General features: G+C 34.9%; 4 protein-coding genes and 1 long non-coding RNA gene across 7 annotated transcripts; all 5 read left to right on the forward strand.

Moving 5' to 3' along the window:
- Positions 1 to 215: 215 nt before the first annotated feature.
- On the forward strand, positions 216 to 2,550 carry LOC112100786. The gene is made up of 4 exons (XR_002907094.1): positions 216 to 684; positions 1,354 to 1,397; positions 1,654 to 1,786; positions 2,113 to 2,550. It is a non-coding gene; the product is annotated as an uncharacterized LOC112100786 (long non-coding RNA).
- An 880-nt stretch (positions 2,551 to 3,430) lies between these two features.
- LOC18050675 (transcription elongation factor SPT4 homolog 2) lies at positions 3,431 to 6,492 on the forward strand. Its single transcript, XM_006448438.2, has 6 exons — positions 3,431 to 3,650; positions 3,836 to 3,969; positions 4,049 to 4,140; positions 4,225 to 4,280; positions 5,367 to 5,428; positions 6,238 to 6,492. Exons 2-6 carry the CDS (start codon positions 3,880 to 3,882, stop codon positions 6,283 to 6,285), a joined length of 348 nt encoding a protein of 115 aa, XP_006448501.1. The 5' UTR covers positions 3,431 to 3,650; positions 3,836 to 3,879; the 3' UTR covers positions 6,286 to 6,492.
- A 1,185-nt stretch (positions 6,493 to 7,677) lies between these two features.
- LOC18050597 (pyruvate kinase, cytosolic isozyme) lies at positions 7,678 to 12,434 on the forward strand. 3 transcript variants are annotated; one of them, XM_006448440.2, is made up of 4 exons: positions 7,678 to 7,935; positions 8,413 to 8,710; positions 10,560 to 11,021; positions 11,360 to 12,434. In XM_006448440.2, exons 2-4 carry the CDS (start codon positions 8,453 to 8,455, stop codon positions 12,170 to 12,172), a joined length of 1,533 nt encoding a protein of 510 aa, XP_006448503.1. In that variant the 5' UTR covers positions 7,678 to 7,935; positions 8,413 to 8,452; the 3' UTR covers positions 12,173 to 12,434. The 3 variants fall into 3 exon arrangements, with proteins under 3 accessions (XP_006448503.1, XP_006448504.1, XP_024046293.1); XM_006448441.2 differs by having other exon boundaries at positions 7,920 to 8,119; XM_024190525.1 differs by lacking the exon at positions 7,678 to 7,935 and adding an exon at positions 8,254 to 8,277.
- Positions 12,435 to 15,975: 3,541 nt separating this feature from the next.
- Positions 15,976 to 19,483, forward strand: LOC112101082 (alpha-galactosidase 1-like). The gene is made up of 15 exons (XM_024191022.1): positions 15,976 to 16,274; positions 16,814 to 16,872; positions 17,004 to 17,060; positions 17,168 to 17,202; positions 17,296 to 17,399; positions 17,495 to 17,570; positions 17,712 to 17,770; positions 17,883 to 17,948; positions 18,064 to 18,147; positions 18,267 to 18,331; positions 18,426 to 18,508; positions 18,609 to 18,699; positions 18,811 to 18,860; positions 18,960 to 19,100; positions 19,205 to 19,483. Exons 1-15 carry the CDS (start codon positions 16,084 to 16,086, stop codon positions 19,295 to 19,297), a joined length of 1,254 nt encoding a protein of 417 aa, XP_024046790.1. The 5' UTR covers positions 15,976 to 16,083; the 3' UTR covers positions 19,298 to 19,483.
- Positions 19,484 to 20,995: 1,512 nt separating this feature from the next.
- Positions 20,996 to 23,754, forward strand: LOC112101084 (alpha-galactosidase 1-like). The gene is made up of 15 exons (XM_024191024.1): positions 20,996 to 21,214; positions 21,460 to 21,518; positions 21,610 to 21,666; positions 21,745 to 21,779; positions 21,872 to 21,975; positions 22,057 to 22,132; positions 22,224 to 22,282; positions 22,379 to 22,444; positions 22,543 to 22,626; positions 22,721 to 22,785; positions 22,882 to 22,964; positions 23,057 to 23,147; positions 23,244 to 23,293; positions 23,392 to 23,532; positions 23,634 to 23,754. The coding sequence occupies exons 1-15, from the start codon at positions 21,024 to 21,026 to the stop codon at positions 23,724 to 23,726; spliced, it is 1,254 nt and encodes a 417-aa protein (XP_024046792.1). The 5' UTR covers positions 20,996 to 21,023; the 3' UTR covers positions 23,727 to 23,754.
- The last annotated feature ends 651 nt before the right edge of the window (positions 23,755 to 24,405 follow it).

The raw sequence follows: 24,405 nt of genomic DNA on the forward strand, positions 1-24,405 counted from the left end.
TACATATTTGGGTCCGCCTATGTTGCAACAGTTGCAACATGCCACACTTTTTGTCTCCATTTTAAAATGTCGTGGGATGTAAAGTTAATCCATCTAACGGTCAAGGTGAGTCAGTGGATAAGTAAAGCATGCACCGGGAACCGTTGAATTCGGTTCTATACTTGTGTAATTGCTGGTGAGGAAGCATCCGTTTGAAAAATATGATCGAGAGAAAAGAACAATAACGATGTATATATGGTAAAAAAGAGATATAGGGTTCAATTGATTGCACTTGACAAATAATACAAAGGCATCGATACATCGTTAGAAGACAATTGCAATTTCATTAGAGGGAAGAGATTTCGATGATTCACATATGCTGCAACTTGGGATGTAAGCCGTATGAGTTGGATGGCGATTTTATTAGTACAACGGGTGTAAGTGATTTCATTTGAGAAATAATCAGGAGACACGGAAATCGAAAGAATACAATTGCAATTTTTTGGGAGGAGGGAAGATTCTGATGTTTCGTTTATGAATATGGGCTATCATAGGTATGAACCCGATGTCGAATTTGTAAATGTAGCAGGCAAATGCAACCCATATTTCATGGTGTTGAAAGTTTAGGAATTAGCCATATCTGAAAAAAGAAATATTATAACGTCTGTTTGATTTGTGGATATGCTGTAGAAGCGGACGCAGCAGGTAATTCTTAAATTTTTTAAAAAAATGTGTAATTTTATTTTAAGGATTTAATAGTCATAATTAGGTTGGAAGAGCCGATTATGTTTATTTGTTAGAAGGTGAGAAGGTGAGATTGGTAACAAGGAATCAATGTTTAATTTCATTACAACAAGCCTTGGATTTAAAGAGCAAGAGGCAATTAATTGCTAGGAGAAGAAAATGAAGAATGATCCTGCATTTACCTTCAAAAAAACTGTGAAGATACTTATTGCTTTATTTTTGTAATGATCATTTGTTTATATCGGTAATTGATAAGGTCTTAGTTCCGTGATGTGTTGTTATATGCTTGTTTTTTTAATTGCTCTTCTGATGTCCAACTGGGTGTCAAGAATATTGGGGCGTGAATTTTAATTTAGTTCTGTTATTGGACTGCACCTGGTTGATTTAAACACGAGTTGCTTGCTTATACAAGCAAACATGTTGAGGGGCTTTAGGGATGAACCCTTTAAGTGATTTTATAACTGGTAAATCAGGCTATCTGTTGATGAAACAATTAAATTTTCTTTTAAATCTTCATGGGCCATGAGTATCTCTTCATGAGTGATTTACATCATAAATACTGGCATGTTTATTTGTTAGAGAAAATTCTTTTTCTGGAGTTTGATATGTTTATTCCTCTTTAACATATAGACTGCAATTTTGGATATGAAGTAGTTCTGCAACGAGAATTTAAGGTGAGTGAGATAAGAAGTTGGTCAGTGACCATTGATAAATTGATGGAGTTTATATGATGGTAATTGATGTTGTGTTGTTTTTTTCTTTTTTCCAATTATATGCCGTGGATATATCACTCTATAGAACATTATACAAGTCTTTGAATTTTTAGTAGTTCATGCAATAAGATGGCATATAAGATTAATATTATGAAGTCTTTGGGTGTTCTGGGTTTTGTCAGCTTGTGTGACCATTTAATGCTTCTATCTTGTATAGGTTGGCATGGTGAGCAAGGAGAATCTAGAATTTAGAGTGCTATCCGTTGAGAGGATCAACGAGCGGTTGACTGCCTGCAATTTTCACCCCGCAATCAGTTGTGCAAGAGGAAATGAAGGTTTACAAGATTAAGGTAATGATTTTTTTATTTTTTATTTTTTTATGTTTACTTCAATTGGTTGCTACAAATGTAGCATGATATGAAGGTACCCTCTCAATCAGCTTTGTTAATTGATGCAGGGAAGGTGCTGCCATTTGAAGGGTTGTGTTTTTTCAAATTTTTGTTTTGCAATTATACGTCATGGCTGCATCAGTGTGCAAAACATTAATCAACTATTGCATATATTAGTACTTCATGCAATAAAATAGTAGATAATGTTAATAGTATGAAGCCTTCATAAGGGTGTTCTGAATTTTGTCAGCTTGTGTGATCATTCACGCTTCTTTCATCTTTTACAGGTTCGTGTTGTGGGCAAGGAGAATCCACAAATTAGAGTGTCATCCATTGAGGAGATCAACGAACACTTGACTGATGTACATTGCGAGAGTAGAAGCTGGTTTAATGGCCCCTAATAAATGCTGGAACAAGAAAACAAAAAAGCATTTACCCCTTGTATGTTTAACTAATAATTTTAAGTCCATTTGATAATGCACACAGCCATTGGTTTCCAAAGAAAACAAGATGTTGAAAACCCGATTAATGTCGGTTGCTGTGCTAACCAAAGGGAAGTGGTTTATGTTAATAGTCGCTAGGGACCTTTACTGGGCTATTGCATTGATGATTACTATTTAGTAGTGCCTTTGATGAACATTGTTATGAGAATGATGAATGCAATTGTAATAAGTTTTTGCCTTGTAAGATACATGGTAAGTGGCAATTTTTCTCATAAATTTGAAGCTTGGTTCCATTTCATTATACTTGCAATTTGTGGGAATGGTTTTAGTGGATTCTTGTTAATGAATTTAATTGAGTTAAAAAAAAACTGAAATAGAAAATTGCAAAATTTCGATCAATTTGTTGAAGGTTTGGACTTATTTTGATGTGTTATAATTGGAATAAGCATGATCGATAGATAATTGTTTTTGTTATTTTGGAGGATGTTAAGATTTGATCAGTTGTAAAACATTTTTCTAAATCTACATGTTCGAAACCATTAAATTTATTAGAAGAAAATGGACTTGAGATGTCGTCATCTGCAATTTGGCTTCAAACCTAAGTGGATAAAATTTCGATGATGGTCTCTCAAAACATAATGAATATCGATCTGCATTTGCATGTTTATTTTATTTAGTTTTCTGTACTCTCTTTTAGTAACCGGCTACTTTACTTATCCACCGATTCATCTCTACCGTTAGATGCACTCGCTTTATATCCAATGGCATTTTGGAATGGAGACAAAAAATGTGGTACGTTGCAACTGTTGCAACATAGACGGACCCTACATATTTATACTATTTACATACACTTAGAGTTTGTTTGACACACCATATTATTTAAAAATTGTATTGGTTAATGCAATATAATTCATGTTTCATAAATTTTTCTATTCATATTATGATGCATTATAATATATCATAATGTAAACCATTTGGCATTAAATAATTTCGAGGGGTTGAGTTTGTATAATACGATTCAGTTCACATTAATTTTTTTTAATTAAAATAAAAATAATAAAAATATTAAATAAAATTAAAAACTCAAATAATTTTAAAGTATTAATTTAGTATATATATTAAAATAAAATATTTATTTTATATAACACAGTTCATATTACGTGCAATAGAGTCTAATTCAATACAGCCTTTCTTTCGCCTTCAGAAATCAGAATAGTAAAACAAACTACAGTTGCAATGAAATTACAAGAATAACACCGATTCCGGATTACCAGCATCTTCCGAGCATTCGTCGTCGTGTCTTCTCTGGAACTCTCTTACTAGCCCTTAAAAGATCAAGGTCTCTGTCATCAAGAGACGAAACGACTTACAGATATTGTCGGGTAATATTTTCAAGTTCAAGCCTTTTTTTCTAATCACCATAGTTTTATACTTTAGGGTTTAGGGTTAGGGCTTACGTTTATATTCAACCTTTGACGACTGTCCGTTACATTCAAACCGTTCCTTCTTCTGCATAAACTGAAATCAAATAACATTGTTTAATTTTGCTTCTTAATAAATTAAAAAGGTGCCGCGAGAGAAGAAGCATCTAGTACCTGGCTCGGGAGAACAATGGGAAGCGCACCGGCACAAATTCCAACAAGCTTCGGGCATGAGCTGAGAGCTTGCCTCCGTTGTCGGCTTGTCAAAACCTATGATCAGGTTCCTTAAAATGATTGAGTTATTATTTTACTTTTGATTGTGTATCGTTATTCTAGGCTTTGATTGATTATATTTACAGTTTAGAGAATCGGGATGCGAGAACTGTCCCTTCTTCAAGATGGATGAAGACCACGAGCGTGTTGTTGATTGTACTACCCCTAATTTTAATGGGTATGTAAGTAGTCTTTACTTGATTTTGCTTATGATTTGATATGGCATTCTTTTTCTGGTTCATTATTTCTTTGCTTTCTACAGCATTATATCAGTCATGGATCCAACTAGAAGCTGGGCTGCTCGCTGGTTGCGAATTGGTATGTTCTATGGTCTATTCTAATGCTCGTGCTTTTACTTTAATTACTTGTTGTTCTTTGTTAACACAAATAGAAAAAAATTGTTCGTGGAAACTGGTTATTCAAGTAGAAGCTGTTATTTTGTACCATCCATTGTTATACTCATAAAGTTACTAAACATTAGTGGGATTCATCTGGTTATATGGCCTCTTGACTATATTGTTCTTTCGGAAGTATGATTAACAATTAAGAGTCTAGCTTGAATGTCTGACTATGATCAGACAAAAGCATTACTAGTTTCCTGCATTTCATTAAGCATGTTGACTGGTACTAGCGACATGCCACCGAAATTTATATTTGCACCAAAAGCACCGGATTGATTTAAGATTTTGGGATTCTAGGATTTCATCCTGACATGTGGAGTATGATTTGATGTCACTGAATTTAGAATGGAGTATAGATGATTATAGTGGTGAATGATGATAACACCAAGTGAAATACCTGATTTATAATAGAGCTCTATGTGAAATGCGATGATAGTATAAGCCGCTACAAGTAAATCAAATTACTCTGTTAGTTCAAGGCAATGAATCAAGTTTTAGCATGAAGTTTCTGAGTAATTTCTGGAACCCTAAAGCCTTTACAAAGTGAAAAAGAATTTATGAATGTTCTCCATAATGCTTCAGGGTATCAATAGAGTTTCTGTGGCTATTTGCTATATCCTGCAATGGATTAATTTTTATTAGAAGTTTGGTATCTTTTGAGTGTGCTTTTGCAATAAATTATATTAGTTTGATGCGGATATGTATTTGGTTGTGTCTAGATTTCAGCCTTTTTTTTTAAAGCTTGGAAACCGTGTCAAGATATGATTAATGATCTTCCAGGGGCTCCATACCTTGGTATTCTGATTATGGTCATTCAACCTGGAGCATCTAAGTGTCAATTTAGCTAATTGAAGTTTCTTATTTCTGTTTCTGGATCTATTTAGATGCCTAAATGCATTTCGTAGCACTGATTTAAATTGTTGTAGTTTTGAATCGTTTATGGTATCTGTTGGGAAGTAGTTTTTACTTCTCAGTTTCTCATATTCTTTTATCTCCTTTGCAGGAAGATTTGTCCCTGGTTGTTATACTCTTGCTGTCTCAGAAGCCCTACCTGAGGACTTGCAGGTTTGAATTTTGAATAATGTGTAATAATTAGATTTTTTTATTTAAAGGCAATATTATTTAATTATGTAATATCTAAAAGGTGAGGAGTGATCAAAATTTAACTGACTTGCTTGCTAGCCTTGGAGACGGTTTGTTTGTTTGTACATTGCTCTGTGATTCTTTTGTGGTTGAGTTAGTTCTGGTAATAACTTTATCCTTGAAAGAGATCTACGGATTCCTGTTAGTGATGGGTCATATGGCAATATTGCTAGGATGATTCCGTTTGTGATGTAAGAGTACACAAACCTGTTATGGTGTGGAGAGATTTGTGAAGTCGATTTTTTTAAACTGTGCACAATTTTCCTGTCAGATATCCTGGCCTTGCTTTTAGTGCTGGCTTTGCATGTTGAAAATAAGCACTAGATATCGGTGGATTTTGCCTGTACTTGGAACGCTGGTACTACAATCAGATCAAATTATATAATGTTTAATTATTCCCATCTATAAAGCAGGGTTTGTGGTCATCTACTGCCATGCCCCTTGAAGTAATGTGAGAAACCTCAAATACTTGAGGGGGAGAGATCACTGAAAGGAGTCCTAGCATTAGGAGAAATGAAATCATGTGTTCAAACAGACAAAATTAAAAAAAAAAAATTCAAATATGATGGGCTGCATTGGTTAGTGGACCCTCATCATAACTTTACATAAGCAACTTTGTTTTTGTTGCTGTCCATTCAGATTCAATTACTAATTTTCTGCCAAGTTTCTTGTATGATTCTAATACTAATTTTTTTTTCCCTGACTTGACTGTTTTCATGAACACAATGCAGAACTTATGCGAAGACGAGCGCGTGCAATATGTGCCGCCAAAACGTTAATGACAGTTTGAGCAGTGCATTGTCTGTAAAGATTATGTGTTTCGGGTTACTTCGGAGATGACATGTTTAACGATTATATGCAACTGTAGCTGCTAATGTTGACTTGAATTTCTTGTGCCCAATGCTTGTGTAGTAATCCTATTTATGTTTGTAACTTGTATGCTGCGTTTTGATTTTTTAATGAAGTTCTAGAAACTTTTGAGTTGATTTAGAAACATCTGCGGCTCTCTTTTACCTAAACATTTATCCATTCGGGGATATTTTCCAAATTTTTATATTAATGTTACCATAGACATGAAGCAGTTTATTGAGATCTTTTTCGGTACAGATACTGAAACCTGGAGCCTTCAAGCTCAAAGCTAACCGTGAGTGTAAGTTGACAAAATGCTAAGAATTTTTATTTCTTTGGTCAATTGAGGGCTTCTCTGTTGCATCATATTTTCCAAAGCCTTAGCCTTTGCTTGTGGGATGAGCAATAGTTTTTTTGGGTTAATTTTTCCATTTAACGGTTAAAAAAATTAAAGCCTTAGCCTTTGCTTGTGGGATGAGCAATAGTTTTTTTGGGTTAATTTTTCCATTTAACGGTTAAAAAAATTTAAAAAAAAAAAACAGTAATTGGGTTGTGATGCCAGTGCTCGGCGGGCTTTACCGAACACTCCAGCCGCTGGGCTGTGAAAGCCCAGCTACTGGAAATCAGACCCAAATGAGCCATTTGTGACGTGGTCAGCAGGTGGACAATGGTATTGGTAAAGCGTTTTTGGGCCAAGACAACCGGAAGTGACACACCAGCTCCTGGTTCTAAAAATATTCAGAAGTCGTTGGCAAAATGAGATGGAATTCCGAAAGGAGAACCTTCTGTTCTGTTACCATCAACAAGACTTTTCAAGGGCATCATAGTATACAAGATTTTTTAAAGTCATCATATTATCCAATAGTAGTGCAGAGCGTACTTGGGGTGCTGAAACTTGGAATTGTTGAACAAAGAAATTTTTTTTTTCTTTTAAAATTAAGATGGGTGATTGATGATGAAATGGAAACTCTAAAAAATATATGCGATGGTCTATGGGCGATGGCAACAATTTTCAATATTTTTACTTGAAAGAAATCGAAAAAAATTATTTTAAAAAATAAAGGAAAAGGAAAAAGGCGAATCTTTGAAAAAGATGGTTTTTTTTTTTTTTTCCACCCCATCGAACACGACAAAAACAGTGGGGCTGCGCACACAGACAGGGACTTTTCTCATGGCCCCCCCCCCCCCAAGCGAAATGAATTCAAATCTGTGGTCTTCGTAATGTAAATTAGATTATGTTGTAATTACCAAAAAACCACGCCTCCCGTGTGGGTTTTTATCATGAAGTCACGAGCTCACGGAGACATCATAAAAGAAAGCAGCCTTCTACCTGCGTACATAACAAACGGGGTCATAATTAACGACATTCTAGAATGTATCAAGGAATAATATTCCGCCTCCGTGACCGACTAGACTAGACTGACCGCGAGCGGCAACGTTAAAAATCTTGCAGCTAACGCGAGCAACCACGCGTCCATCATGACCCACGTACTCAAAGTCGCCCATTGTTTAACGCCACTCCACACTTTTCCTTTTAATAGTAGCAGGCTAGTGGCAATAGGTCACTAGTAACCAGTCAGGTACGCCCCTCACTCTCGTCTGAGTTTATACAATTTAGTGATTTACTAATAAATGAATAAATAAATAAATAAAAGGCAGAAACGAATAATTACAAGTAAAAATCAGAATTAGACACTGGCATTTAGCGCCGTGGAGAAGCAAAGGTGTGCCAGCGAACAGCTGTTCTGTTGGGGTAACTGACTGGTAAGCAGCACGAGGACGACGGATCTGGTTTTAGTTTTCACACTTCCCGGTTTCAGTCGTGTTTGGTTCCTTTTATATTATCCTCTCTCTCTCTCTCTCTCTCTCTCTCTGTGCTCTCATTTACTTTTTTTTTCCATTAAATTAGACATCAATATTATGTAAGTTTCCCTTCTTTATTCTTGTTGATTGGATCTGGTATAAGAAAATTTTGAATTATAAATATGAAAATATGATGGATTCTTTCAGAGGATGGCTTTATTTATTTATTTATTTTATTCATTCGTGATATGCAGATATATTCGTTATTGTGAACTAGACTTGATAAGGTAAGCTATGGCGAACATAGATATAGAGGGACTCTTGAGAGATGTGCCAAATGATAAGCGGTTGCCGAAGACGAAGATTGTGTGTACTTTAGGTCCTGCTTCCCGTTCTGTGCCGATGCTTGAGAAGCTTCTGAGGGCTGGAATGAATGTTGCTCGTTTCAATTTCTCTCACGGTACGCACGAGTATCAGCAGGAGACTTTGAACAATCTCAGAGCTGCCATGCACAACACCCAGATCCTCTGTGCTGTCATGCTCGATACCAAGGTCTCTCTTTTCGGTTTTCATCACACCCCCTTGTGTTTTTTGTATTCATTTGCTAAGCTATGTTGTTAACCAAAGAATGAATTAGATGCAAATACTTTTAAATGGAATAATCTTAGTCATTGTAGTGTCATTTCTCATATATATTGTCACATTGTGGGGTTGTTTGGTTTAGGCTTTTAGCTGATGAGTAATGAGTTTCCCGTTTGTTATGAAACATAAATCAGAGTTTTGGGGTGACATAGAGATTTGAAGTTTAAATTTGGATGGTTTTATATCAAACTTTGGGAAATAGTTTTGCTTAGTATTTTTTTTTTTTTTTTTTTGCTTTCTTTTAGCATATTTCCGGAACATATTAGTTTCTGGAAACTTTTATGCTCTTTGGACGATACTAGGATCTAGACCTAAGAGCTGAACTTTGGGATTTTCCTATTTCTTATGTCACTGAAATATTCTGTATGCATCATTAATGCATTTTTATCAAGAAACGTTTGGGTTTCAATTGACCTTTTCTATCTCCAACACATGTTGACAGTGACCTTATTGGTACATCACACTTCACAGTTTACATCACAATGCAGTGCTTGCTACGTGTTTTGTGAAGTGAAGTGAAATGATGAGTTCTATGGAGATTTATCCGGGAATTTTCTTATCATAAAGCCAATGAAAAGAAAATAGAAAACAAAAAATAATGTTCCCGTAGCATTCATATGAAGTAATACAGACATCCTAGAGTCAATCTACACGTGATAACATGAAGCATAAATATGCAAGGATCTAGCTTTGTAGATGTTTATATTTTAATGCAGACATGGAACAATTTCAGTAAACAGTTTGTCAAAATAAATGAATTTGGTGATTAATTGAAAATGACACTATATGCTTCTGGACCTGCATTGGCACCTTACATGGATATTCCTTTTGCCTGCTGTAGATTGTATGGTACATTGAGATGAGACATCTCATGAGGTTTAAAGATATGTAAACTCCTTTTTTTTTCCCACTTTCATATAATTGGCTTCTAGGAGAGTTTCTCGTCAGCTCTCAAGATTATGAAAACTATTAAATTTCTTGTTTGAGATATTAAAAAAAAAAAGTCAGTCAAGTTTTCTCCTACAGCAGTTGATGTTTTTGATCTGAATAGCTAGTTTTTTGATGCCTCTCTAGCAGGAAAAAGTAGTCAAAGTTTTCTGCTACACAATACTCTGTTCGGAAATTGTTTATTTCCAGTAACCTTAGCACACAGGCACTTTTGCCCTGGTAGAATATATGTCCTCAAGTTGACACTGAGGACTTGGAAGCTGCGAGATCGCTGTAGGAAGCACCGTAGATATTGATTAGCAAACATCTTGCTTTTGTAATATGAGAAATTGGAAATATGTTCCAAGTGTTTTACTAACCTTGAATGGATTCAATACAGATATGTTGGGGGATCTTGGAGGCACAATGGAAGGCCATTCCAGTTTTTAATTAACATCCTCAATTGGAATTGGACAGCTTAGATAAGCTGATTGTGCTGAAAGGAAGCAGAGTGAGCTCCCCTGCCTGGGGAGCACACTTCCCTTTCAACAGTAGCTATAGGTTGGGTTTTTGGGTTGTCCACCAGGAACAAAGGTTCTTTTTATGCTCCAATTCTTTGGGATTGTGAAAATATCATTGACTGGTCCTGCATGGTACATTTTTTAATAAATAATGCAACAAGAAGTTCTGGAGAATTTTACTTGTTTTCTTTTGTATGTACTATGACTGTAAATGTGTATGAAAAACTTCTACATGATGTAGCTCTTTTAACTAACTAGAGTTGTCATCATTTATGATTGTGGAGTGAATTCATATTTCTCTTTTGTTGCAGGGACCTGAGATTCGAACTGGTTTCCTTAAGGATGGAAAACCCATACAACTTAAAGAAGGTCAGGAAATTACTGTATCTACTGATTATGACTTCAAGGGTAATGAAGAAATGATCACCATGAGCTACAAGAAGCTGCCTGTGGATGTGAAGCCTGGAAATACCATCTTGTGTGCTGATGGCACCATTACCCTGACTGTCTTGTCTTGTGATCCAAAATCTGGAACTGTCAGCTGCCGTTGTGAGAACACTGCAATGCTAGGCGAGAGAAAGAATGTCAATCTTCCTGGTGTTGTGGTGGATCTGCCTACACTGACTGAAAAGGATAAAGAGGATATCCTCGGATGGGGTGTTCCCAATAATATAGATATGATTGCTCTTTCATTTGTGCGCAAGGGTTCAGATCTTGTCAATGTACGTAAGGTCCTTGGGCCTCATGCCAAAAACATACAGTTAATGTCTAAGGTACGTTGATTGCTTATGCTTCCTTTGTATTTTGTGAATGTATTTATAAATTCAGGTTAAATAGCTTTGGGCATGGATGTGCTTATGTTTGACGTAACTAATTGTTGATATCAGTTTGAACTTCTTTTATGAGGATTTGGGACTTTTTGTTTATAAGAATGGATAGAACCACATATATTTTAAGGTTCAGGTGCAAATCTATCTTGAACAATTGACCTAGTAAAAGGTGCTTTTTCCTCGGCTTAAGGAAGAGTTATTTGTGCTTATAACATGTAATTTCTCCTCCCTTTTAGTTTGTTGGATAACCTGAGGATAATTTAATTTTTGATTTTCCTTAGGTTGAGAACCAGGAGGGAGTTGTCAACTTTGATGATATTTTGCGTGAAACTGATTCATTTATGGTTGCCCGAGGTGACCTTGGAATGGAGATTCCAGTTGAGAAGATTTTCCTTGCACAAAAGATGATGATATACAAGTGCAATCTTGTGGGCAAGCCTGTGGTCACCGCGACTCAGATGCTTGAATCAATGATCAAGTCTCCTCGGCCAACTCGTGCTGAAGCTACTGATGTTGCCAATGCTGTTCTTGACGGCACTGATTGTGTAATGCTTAGTGGTGAGAGTGCAGCTGGGGCCTACCCGGAGATTGCTGTTAAGATCATGCGACGAATTTGCATCGAGGCTGAATCCTCCCTTGATTATAGGGCTGTGTTTAAGGAGATGATTAGATCAACTCCACTTCCTATGAGCCCATTGGAGAGCCTTGCATCATCAGCTGTTAGGACAGCTAACAAAGCTAGAGCTAAACTAATTGTTGTTCTGACGCGCGGTGGGACTACAGCCAAGTTGGTTGCCAAGTATAGACCAGCTGTTCCAATCCTATCCGTAGTTGTCCCAGTCCTAACGACTGATTCATTTGATTGGACCTGCAGTGATGAAACCCCAGCAAGGCATAGTCTGATATACAGGGGCTTGATTCCTATCCTGGCAGAAGGATCTGCTAAGGCCACAGATGCTGAATCTACAGAGGTGATACTGGAAGGTGCTCTGAAATCGGCAATAGAGAAGGGATTGTGCAGCCCCGGTGATGCTGTGGTGGCACTTCATCGCATTGGAGTTGCTTCTGTTATCAAGATCTGCATAGTGAAATGAAGTGGAGTATGCAGAAATCTTGATTGGCTTTTAGAGGGAGTAGGGGCAAGGTGAATTTTAATTTTCTTTGGTAATCTCTCTACTGTTTATGCTATCTTGACTTGAAAGTAGTTTTGGATTTAGAAGGTATTTTCCCATAAATCCTGAGCCATGCTAAAGGCTACTCTTGATTTCACCTGTGTTTTTCAGTAGCTAATGCTGCCAGCCATTTTATTGTATGGCTGGTTTTTAAATAACTACCAGAATGAGTGAGTTGTGTCTCTGTCCTTTTTTTTTTTTAACCTGATTCTTGGTGTGACATTATATTCTTGTGGATACAGTTTTTGAAGACTTAAACTAGAAAAATGGCGTCATTATGTCTCGGAACATTGAAAGTATTCATATCCAGTGGCTAATTAAGTTAAACTAGAAAAAGCTATTAACTCATCATTATATTTCACATCTGAGGGTGTGTAGTAAAGAAGAAACTTGAAGAGCCAGACAGATATGTGATAGATTGCACCTGAAATAAATGCTTCTAGAGGTAACTACGAAGTTTGACTGGCAGGCTGATAGAAATTGGGAGAAATTGAGCTCAAATAAGCACCATAAAAGAAATTGAGCTCAAATAAGCACCATAAAATTCCACTCCCTACCTTCCTCGTCTTGGCAGATGCGGGTCAGAATTTGGCTCGTTCAAAATAAAAAATAAAAAAATCAATGTAGATTTTGGACGGGTACAGAATCCTAGCCTGTATTGAAGATTAATTTGTTTTGAAAAAATGGGGTTCTGGAGAGTTCTTAATTATAGTTAACTATTGTCAGTGTATTCTTTGTTTCGAAGGAAGGAAGGAAATGTGATTGATCCATTTGTCCCTCAGATAGATTTTGATAACCTTTCGCTGGCTTTTCTCTCATAATTTTCGCAGTATGCATGGACTTTAAATGTTTTCTATCTCGTCCAACATATTATATATTATTTGCTTTTGTTTGTTTCCATTTTCCAATTACGGGTCAATAGAGAGAAGTTCAGGGTGAGTCCACATGGTAAGGTTGTGGAAATTATATCCATCATCAAGTATATGAATGATCTCCTTAATCATATGTAATCCGTTATGCTTAAGTAATCTATTTCCTTTTCTTTTGTTTCTTTCTCCTTTTCTGAAGGAAAGGCCCTTGTTTGCATATCAAATTTCTGAATAATTTTATGATAAACCAATTCCTAATTTATTTTCTTGTTTTATTTAATCGAATTTAGATTCAAAATTAACTTTTTCAATGGTGGCGTGGGCACTTTATAAATGTGGACTATTCCCTTTACAATACAATAGTTAAATCGGAGCAAATCAAAAGTAAATATTAGATTAGATTAAATTAGATATTAAAATTGTGATTCGCTGTAGGCAATTATAACATCTAAAAATAAATAAATAAATAGATTTAAGTTTAAAATATTTAAAGAATATTAAAATAAAAAAATATTGGGCTAATAGAATCTACTCGATCTTTTTAATGTCCTAAATAAAAATTTAGGACTTTAATTAGTTAATTAGGCCTAAAAGTTTAATAATATAAATATTTTGATATTTATTATTTTTACCAATATTTATAATTTTATAATTTATTTACTAGTAATTTTAAAAAATTAAAAATTAAAATAGGGAAATGGGTAGGGGATGGGGATTCCACCTCATCCCCATCCCCTCCCCGAATAAAAAATTGGGTAAAAAAATTTCTCCGTCTCCTCCCCGAATAAGAAATTTGGTATGAAATTATCTTCATACTCTTCCCGAATGGGAAAAATCCCCGAGGGTATCCGTCACTGTGGAGATTTTTGCCATCCCTAGTTGCAGGCTTGCAGCAATCTCCTCATTAATTTCTAGATAGTTCTTCAACGTGTCCTCACCAGTCCCCAGCTTAATTAATTATGTGTTATTTTATTCTCCAATATTTTGCTCTATATCGAGTCTGTGTCTTCTGTAAGATTTTCACTTGTATATGTAGCCAAAGAGAAAACAAAATACTTATTTTGGAAAATACTTGTGTGCCACGCATGCAGATGCAAGGTTGCATTGGCAACATGTGTGTAAAGCTGGCAAAACGGTTGAATTAGTGTTGGTCGGTTTTGTGTTGTATCAAATTTAGTTTAACTTAAAATATGACTTATTTAATAATCGTATCAAATTCGTAAGACCTAATCCGACACACAAAATAAATAAATTATTTAATATCTATATATTTAACAAAATTTATATCAAGTATTTGTATACAATTTTATACACGCACATATTTATCAAAATATTACTCATTTATACTATTAGAGTTCTAAATGTATATAAAATTTTATAAATGAAATCATGTGTATATATTCATCTTTCAAAAAAGAAATAAAAAGAGATAATCATGTTCAATATTTAAGTTTTGATGATAAGAATTTATAAATTAATTTAAAATAAAAAATATATTTATCTTATTAATCAGATAAAATGGGTTAAAAATTTTAATTGTGACTTAACACTGAAAAAAATTGTGTCAATTTTGACCCGATCAATTTAATAATTGTATTAAGTTTAACGACCGATATATATTTATTCATACGATGTTTGAATTAAATTTTGATAGCTCTACGCGTGTTCCGTTTCTCACATTTATTAATTAATTATTATAGCATGAGAAATTCTACTTGATTGGCTGTCATGAAAATGCTCCAGAATTTCAGCAGGGATATTAATTGCTGCAGAAAACACACAGATGACAGTATGAGGGCAAATACTATTATCATTTCTGTTCTTATCTCTATCCTCCTCTTCTTCACTTTCTTTCTTGTTCTTGCCTTTACTGGACTCTCAAAAGGGTTTATTAGTAAAGGGTGGATAATTTTCCTTTTTTAATATCAAATTTCCAAATTAAATCAACACTCTTGAAATAAAATACAATTAGCCCCTATCTGTTTTCAAATACGGCATAGGTGGAAGAAAATGTTCAGCCGCTTATGCACAGCAACTAATGGATAAAGTAAATAAAAAATAATGATAGACATCTCAAATTTTATCTCAAATAACTTGTCATTAATTGAATAATTAATAATTCTTTATAAAATTTAAGTAAATTAATTATATTATTTTATTAATCAATTGATAAATATCATATTTTTTAAAATAAAAAATTTAAAAAGTGTAACACTACTATTGAATAAAAAGTTGAAGGATTTTGATATATTACATCAGTAATGCTACACATCTTAAATTTTTTTATCTTAAAAAGTTATCTCAAATGATGTGTCATTAATTGAGTGATTGATAATTATTTACAAGATCTAAGTAAATTAATTATATTATCTCACCAATCAATTAATAAATGACACATAACTTAAGATAATTTTTTGAGATAAAAAATTTAGAATGTGTAGCATTACTCTATATTACATTACACACATGGGAGAGAAGGAAAAAGTAGTGATCTCAAGTGGTAACAATGTAATGAATGAGTGAAATAATAATAATAATAGGATCAGGCTACGGTGTAATTGTGGCACCGTACCACAGTTGTATCTAGTCGTTGGATGCAATTGAATTGGTAGGGTCTACTGACATTTAACGGTTAGATACAATTATAGTACAGTGCTACAGTTACACTTAAGGTTCCCCATAATAATAATAATAATAATAATAATAATGATTGGATAAAGATATTGCTGACATGGTTGATAAATATTAATTATTCCAAAAATCTCGGAATCCTCGGTATTCTTAATGGGCAAATTCGGTAATAGAAGGAAAAATAAAAGAAAAGAAAAGAAAGAAAAAAAAATCAGGTAATGGAACTTTCACTCGCGTAAAATTCTACAAATAGCTCTTTGTGACTTCTTGACTTCCTATATTACCGTGCTCTGCTCTTATCCGTGTTTGTCTTGTTCGAACAAAATCCAAGAGATGGAGAGAAGGATTGAAAATTCACTTGTGAAGTTGATATGGTGTGTGTTAGTGTCATTATTAATGGTGATGCGTTATGTCGGTGCAGCCTCATCAAGACCAACAAGAATTAACAGCAAGTTCAACTACTACGGTGAGCAACTCAGGAGAAATCTGCTTGCTAATGGCCTTGGCATGACTCCTCCTATGGGGTATGTTATGTGTATGTTATGTTACGTCACTTTCTTCTTAGCTTTCTACAAATGCTTGATGTGTCTGTTAGTTCTTTGGGCTGTTGGTTTGACGGCCACTCACTGAACAGAATGCTTATGATCAGATCACATGAAAGTTTTATGTTTTGGAGTTTCTAAAAACTTCTTATGGCATATGTGAATACCCTTTAATTGTGAAATTACTACTGCTGTTAAAAATTAGGCAGTACAATATTAGTGTTCACTGTTCACTACTGTGAACAGTCTAATCTTTATTAGAAATCTGACAATATTTGACTTTTTGTTTGTGTGCTATCTAAGAATCACTGATGATTACTAAATGACCAGTTGAATAATATATAGTAACTTCTGTCATTTGTTCTATGATTTTAAGAACCCACAAATGAATTTGTTCCCTGTACATTATTCTGAATTTACTTTGATAAAACCTTTTAATATATTCCCTGGATGAAAGATTTGTTTTAGATATAACAGGCTGAAAATGGAATTGAAAAAGCTGGTGGTTTCCTTTTCTGCAGGTGGAATAGTTGGAATCATTTTAACTGCAAAATTGATGAGAAAATCATCAGAGAAACGGGTAAGTATTATCCACTGTAAGAAACATGATCCTCAAGCTGAGTTTCCTATTAAAGAAGATTCATCAGGGTTGTCACAGCATAGTTAAGTAAATAATTGTATTTGATTTTGTTTTCTTGGTTTAATTGGCAGCTGATGCTTTGATTTCCACTGGTTTATCCAAGCTTGGATATATCTATGTTAACATAGGTACGTTGAAATTTATAATTTTTATTTCTCTTTTTATGGCATGCTTTCTGTACTGGCATTTTTGACATATGCGGCTAACCAAAGTGTGAAACATCTTGATTTCTTAGATGATTGCTGGGCTGAAATAGCTCGTAATGACAAGGTATGATTTGTTTCGATATTTGATCTATTTTCTCTGGTAAAGTTTTTGTTTAAAAGTCCTCAAGTTTAAAAATAACGATAACATTGATTTCAGGGCGAGTTAGTGCCTAAAAACTTAACATTTCCGTCTGGCATTAAAGCACTGGCAGATTATGTTCACGGCAAGGGGCTTAAGCTTGGAATATACTCAAGTGCAGGGTAGATGACTCTAATGCATGCACTTTAACACAAACTTATATTAAATAATTGTAAGAATAACCAAGCACATTGATGCATGTCCATCTATTTTGCAGGTATTTTACTTGTGCCAAAGCCATGCCTGGTTCACTTGGTCACGAGGAAAAAGATGCTAAGACCTTTGCCTCCTGGGTATCATATTTAGCATTCTTTTTAATTTTATGTTTCAGACTCTATTATCCCATCAGCATGGAACCATAGCAGCTTTCATTGATGAGATTCTGGAATAAAGCCCCATATTATAAAATGCTAATTAATTCATTTTCTGTTCAGGGCATTGATTATTTGAAGTATGATAACTGCAACAATGATGGCACAAAGCCAACTGTCAGGTAATGAAATGCTATCTATAATCAAATCACTTCATGTTCTTCCTGTTTTTAGCTAAGCATTCCAATATTTAGGCATATAGCAATGATATATTCCATTTCCTTGTTCTTGTAGATTCCCTGTGATGACGAGAGCTTTAATGAAAGCTGGCCGTCCCATTTTCTACTCATTATGCGAATGGTAACAACTTTTGTCTGTGACGTTGGCCTCTTAGTTTAACATTTTTGTCTCTGCAGTTAAATAATCTTTCTAGTTTTTTCATTGATTTAACATATTCAACTTACTGGATATATAGGGGAGACATGCACCCTGCTTTATGGGGTTTTAAAGTAGGAAATAGCTGGAGAACTACTAATGACATTGCCGATACTTGGGATAGGTAAAATATTTGATGCACACACACACACACACACACATATTTATATGTTCACAAATTAAATACAGTAATTTTAAGACTTTGATCGAAGCCTTGTAAGTTGTTTGTTTCTTCTTTGGCAGCATGATGTCCAGAGCAGACATGAATGAAATTTATGCTGAGCTTGCTAGGCCTGGTGGTTGGAATGGTTAGAGCTGTTAAATATTGATAGTCTTCATCAGCCAAAAATTGATTCCCTTTCGTGTAGATATTTATTCTGAGTTTTGTTATATCTGGAACAGACCCTGATATGCTAGAGGTAGGAAATGGTGGTATGACTAAAAATGAATATATTGTACACTTCAGCATATGGGCCATTTCTAAGGTATAGTAGAAAATCATCTTTCTCTTGGACTCATTACTTACTTGAATGATTGCTCATTTTGGTGGCTTCTATTGGCTCATGATTAAGTATACTAATGCAGGCTCCTCTCCTAATTGGTTGCGATGTGAGAAATATGACAAAAGACACTAAGGAAATCGTAGCCAATAGAGAGGTCATTGATGTTAACCAAGGTAATTTGATTTCGCCTATTCATGCATACTGGTTTTCACCCATTTCAGGTAACAAGTCTGATTCACTGGACTTATTATTATATACTGATTTCATGTTGTTATATATAACAGATCCTCTTGGCATTCAAGCAAGGAAGGTTAGGTCAGAAGGTGATCAGGAGGTAAACTTGTAAATACTTTTTCTTTGACACAGTAGTATATGTGATGTGTTTTCCTTTGAGTTATTGAGCAAACCATAATTTCTGTTTCGTCTTTAACAGATTTGGGCAGGGCCCCTCTCGGGTTACAGGGTAGCTCTGCTACTTGTCAACCGAGGCCCTCAACGTTATTCCATCACAGCCAACTGGGATGACCTTGCAATCCCTGCAAAAAGCGTTGTCGAAGCTAGAGATCTCTGGGAGGTAATTTTGACTTACAAGCCTTGTGATATTTGTTTGGTTCTTCCACTGCATGACACTTGAGATACATTTTGTACTGCTTCCTGAAACATTGATGTTTCATGCAGCACAAGACATTGCGAACAAAATTTGTTCGGAACGTGACTGCCACCGTGGATTCTCATTCTTGCAAGATGTATGTGTTGAAGCCTATTGGTTAAGAGTTCAATCAAGTTGAACACACAGCAGACAGGATCTATTGATCGATTATGATGTAATTGATTTAATATTTCTATGGTAATCAGTTATAACATCATGTCATTTTGCGAGTTTTGAATTTTATCATCACCTTTGGGACATTATACTGGATATTAGTTCTTATTAATAATAATTTGGTGGAAGCAAAGCTTTTTTTTGCTATTGCTACGCATTATGGAATATGAGCAGGGGTCACTGAGGTCAGTAAGTTCCCCGGACTTTGGGCCCTAACTTTTTTTTTTTACTATTATACTAGGAGAGACAATTATTAATATTTATAATTAGACAAATAAACTGGGACTATAAATTATTGTTTGTTTCACTCGTATTTCATAAGAGAAAAAAATTATAAATTAGCTTCACTCAATTATACTTAATTGAGGAAAAATTTGAGTTAATAAGGACCCGAACTGCAGCTCTCACATTTGTCAAAGCAAGCGGTTCACCACTCAGCTAAAAGTGCAGTGGCGACTCAGACCCTAACTGAAAGTAATTTAAAATGAATTACGCATAATTATAATTCAAATTGTATTTTATACAACCAATAAATTTAACTAGGCCACGTCAGCTAAATTTCTATAAGAATTTGTAATTATATCATCACGCTTGTAATAATTGTGAATTGATATTTAAAATTTATATATATATATATATATAGTCCTTCTCTAGTACGGACGTCCTCATTTATTTTTTATACGGATACACTTTAAAACCGCATGGTTTAAGAGAGTTAGTTTTTAATTTTTTAAACCCATGCGATTTTATAGTTCATTTAGTAACTAATTTTTTTAAACCACACGGTTTAAAAGTGTGTCTGCATTAAAAAAGATGCAGACATCCGCACCTGAGAATGATTATATATATATATATATATATATATAAAAGATTTGCTCAAATAATTTACACTGTTTCTCATGAAACTTTGATTTAGTCGCTTGCCACCTAAAGTAAAATCAAAATGAAAACATTTCCAATATTATAGCAGTAGTAAACAGTGAACACTAATATATTATAGCTCTTTCATCCGAACCACTAACTAGTTGCAAACACAGTGACATTTCTAGGGTATTAATCAACCTTCATCATCCTCTACTTGTGAGGTTTCCATGATTCATCAATCTTCACCGCTATCTTGTCCTCATGGCTCAGACTATTGATCAATGCTGAGAACATACGCATTGCCGTTGTCTGATCCCAAATACTCATTGCCTTATCTACTCGGTCTTCACTGCAAAACATCCTAACTACAATCTCATTGGTACTCGGCCACTCTTTGTATCAAACATCTTAATATTGGTTTCACTTTTTAAGCCAGCTAGGTGGCCTGTAGAATATGAAGGGTGAAGGGGACATGCTATTTTGCAATGGCATTTGTAAATTATTTTTTTAATTAAAAAAATATAATTTAACTAGTTTCCTAATGATGAAGTCAGATTCTATCATATTAGAATGGATGATGAAGTATCCCTAAAAAGATGGAGTGATTCTTCCGTAAATATGTAATTGAAAGTAGATTTTTGATTAAGTTTTGAAATTTTTATGGAATCAACATATCATCCAAAAATCCCTGATATTATGGATACCAAAAGGGTCTCAAATCATTTTAAATACCACTGAGACTTCTCTTCCAAAATTCATTACACTACTTGTAAATCCTTTCATCCTCATACAATTTTCATTCACTTCAGCATGGGCAATAGAGTTGACCATACGCTTGTGAGATTATTATGTTTGTTAATATCATCATTAATGGTGACAGGTGTTGCCTCGTCGCGAGCAACAATTCTAGGGACCGGGGCAGATGACAAACTTAATCACAACAACCAGCCATTGAGGCGAAATCTGCTAGCAAATGGCCTTGCTGAAACTCCTGCTATGGGGTATGTACTTATTTTTATACACATGTAGCTCTTTGTAACATTATATTCGTAATCTTTTGTTTCTGCTAATGTAGTAATGTGTATGCATGACCACTGAGTATATTTCATATATAATCTTCTGTCTCTCCACAACTCAACATGACTACTCGATTCCCTCAGTGTCTTTTATGAAATAACTAGTTTGTCCACTCTGCAACGTTTATTTTGGATTGAATTTAAATTGTTGGTCTGTTCCTTTGCTATAGGTGGAATAGTTGGAATCACTTCTGGGGAAATATCAATGAGGATATCATCAAAGCTGCCGGTAAGTTTATTCATACTTATTTTTTACTTCAATTTTGCCAAAGCTATTGCGGCAGAGCAGTTTTACATCTTTTGGAACTGGTTTTGAACAGCTGATGCTCTAGTTTCCAGTGGTCTAGCCAAGCTTGGATATATCTATGTTAACATTGGTATGCTGCAATTGTATTTTTCATTTCTTATTGTGTATTTTTCATGGACAAAAGTCTAAAAATAGCTTGATTTCTTAGATGATTGTTGGGGTGAACAAGATCGTGATGAGAAGGTATCTTTCTATGTATTTTTCATCTCTATTTGCATTTATAACCAAAAAATATGGAAAAAGAGAAGTGATACTTTAAGGCACATTAATTCCAGGGCAATTTACAAGCTAGAAACACTACATTTCCATCTGGCATTAAAGCTCTGGCAGACTATGTTCACGGCAAGGGGCTTAAACTCGGGATTTACTCAAGTGCTGGGTAATGTGTCACAAAGTTATATTAGTTGTTGGAATTTGATAATTTCGCAGGCTCATAGAAACATTTCTTTCTATTTTGCAGGATTTATACTTGTAGCAAACAAATGCCTGGTTCACTTGGTTATGAGGACCAAGATGCTAAAACCTTCGCCTCATGGGTATGAATTTTTAGTCTTCCTTTTTTCGTTTTGGATTCTATTATCTTAGTAGCTGCCTCCGATGAGATCATATAATTCACCTTTTGTGCAGGGTGTTGATTACTTGAAGTATGATAATTGTTACAATGATGGCTCAAAGCCCATGGACAGGTAACTAAATCAAAGTCGTAATACAAATACTTGTTGTATATTCCATCTTCACTTCAGTATGTAGATACAAAATGTTACATTACCTCGTTTTTGTAGATACCCTGTAATGACAAGAGCTTTAATGAACACCGGACGCCCGATCTACTACTCTCTATGTGAATGGTAATTTATCTGTGTAATTGATGATGAAATCTTTAACAATTTTTTTTTTCTTTTTCCCCTCTCTCGGGGCTTAATGTACTCTTCTTTCTTCGCATTAGGGGAGACATGCACCCTGCTTTATGGGGAGATAAGGTAGGAAATAGCTGGAGAACTACTGGTGACATTGAGGATACATGGGACAGGTAAATTTTTTTTTGGGGAAAAGAAAATGTCTCAGTCATTGATCAAAATGGCCTAGTAGTGGCATAGACTAGTTGTTTGCTTGCTCCTTGGCAGCATGATCTCCAGAGCAGACGAAAATGAAGCTTTTGCCAAATATGCAAGGCCCGGTGGTTGGAATGGTTAGAGTTTTATAGCTGGAACATTCATTCTGCAACTCAGAAATAATTACAAGACAATCTGTCTTGTTTATGAAGGTTCTTCTTTTATGTAAACAGATCCCGACATGCTAGAGGTGGGAAATGGAGGGATGACAAAAGATGAATATATTGTACACTTTAGTATATGGGCCATTTCCAAGGTACTATTACTCTCTTTCACTTGGCGGAATGAAAGCATACATGTTCTGGTGGGGAATCTGCAGCTTATGAACAAGTGGTTTTGCATTTTCAGTCTCCTCTTCTCCTTGGCTGTGACGTTAGAAATATGACAGATGACACACTAGAGATCGTTGGCAATAAAGAAGTCATTGCGGTAAACCAAGGTGATTAGATTGCGATGTACGTTATAAACAGTTAGATTAGCATCACTAGACTTATCCAGATATAGATTTCACATTATTCATAAATGTATGTATCAGATCCACTGGGCATTCAGGCAAAGAAGGTTAGGTGGGAAGGCGATCAAGAGGTAAAATTGCTAGTTAGCAACTTTTCTTGAGACTGAAGTTGTGCTGATCTTCGACTGAATCATAGAACAAGTCTAACATTTGTCTTTCTCTTTTGCAGGTATGGGCAGGGCCACTCTCCGGCTACAGAATAGCTTTACTCCTAGTAAACCGAGGCCCCTGGCGTTATGCTGTCACCGCCAAATGGGAAGACATTGGAATACCTCCAAACAGTGTTGTTGAAGCTAGAGATCTCTGGGAGGTATGTGTACTTTAGGATTCATCAGCTACCAACAGCCTTAGAATATTTGTTCGCATTTTTTCTGCATTACTTACTGGTGAATGGGTGTGCGTTTTATGCAGCACAAGACATTGACAAAGCAATTTGTAGGAAACCTGTCGGCTATGGTGGGTTCTCATGCGTGCAAAATGTACATCTTGAAGCCTATTTCTTAAGAAGTCTTTTGAACTACGAAGAGTTTGCTTAGGGGAACATTCTATGATGTAATTGTTATCTCTTATTTAGTCACAGTGTCTTTATCTTAGTGTTGGGAATTTAATAATTGTCTTTGTACTCGAAATTAATTGTTAATGATGATTTGGAGGAAGCAAAGCTTCATTCTATCCTCTCTTTTTTTTTTCTTCATACATACTTCAGCTAAATGAAAATTTGAACTGATAGCTGTAAATTAAAATGACATTTGTAATTCCAACATCCAAAAATGTGCACGATCTCAAATTTGACTATATTTGTTAATTATTATCATGGCCAATATATATAAAACAATTTTGTTCGCAGTCCTTAGCAATTTACTATAAAGTCACAGGCTCACAGATTGATCAATTGCCACAACCTTAATACGATTGATATCCATGTTCAACAATTGTTTTACTTTTTAGAAATTATTACCAAACGAAAGTAATAAAGTGTAAATAGTACCTCCTATTAAATGAATTACACACACAGAAAAAACACTTAATCAACGATGTCACATTAAAATTTAAACACTGTTTGGACAGATGATTTACGTGTTTTGCTCTTTGAAACTCAGAATAAAACAAAACACGTAATATATGAATATGATATCGATGATCACTAGCATAGCACACCACATTATGTATTTATTTGATCAGA

This window comes from Citrus clementina, unplaced genomic scaffold (genome assembly GCF_000493195.1).
Source record: "Citrus clementina cultivar Clemenules unplaced genomic scaffold, Citrus_clementina_v1.0 scaffold_2, whole genome shotgun sequence".
Classification (NCBI taxonomy): Eukaryota; Viridiplantae; Streptophyta; class Magnoliopsida; order Sapindales; family Rutaceae; genus Citrus; species Citrus x clementina.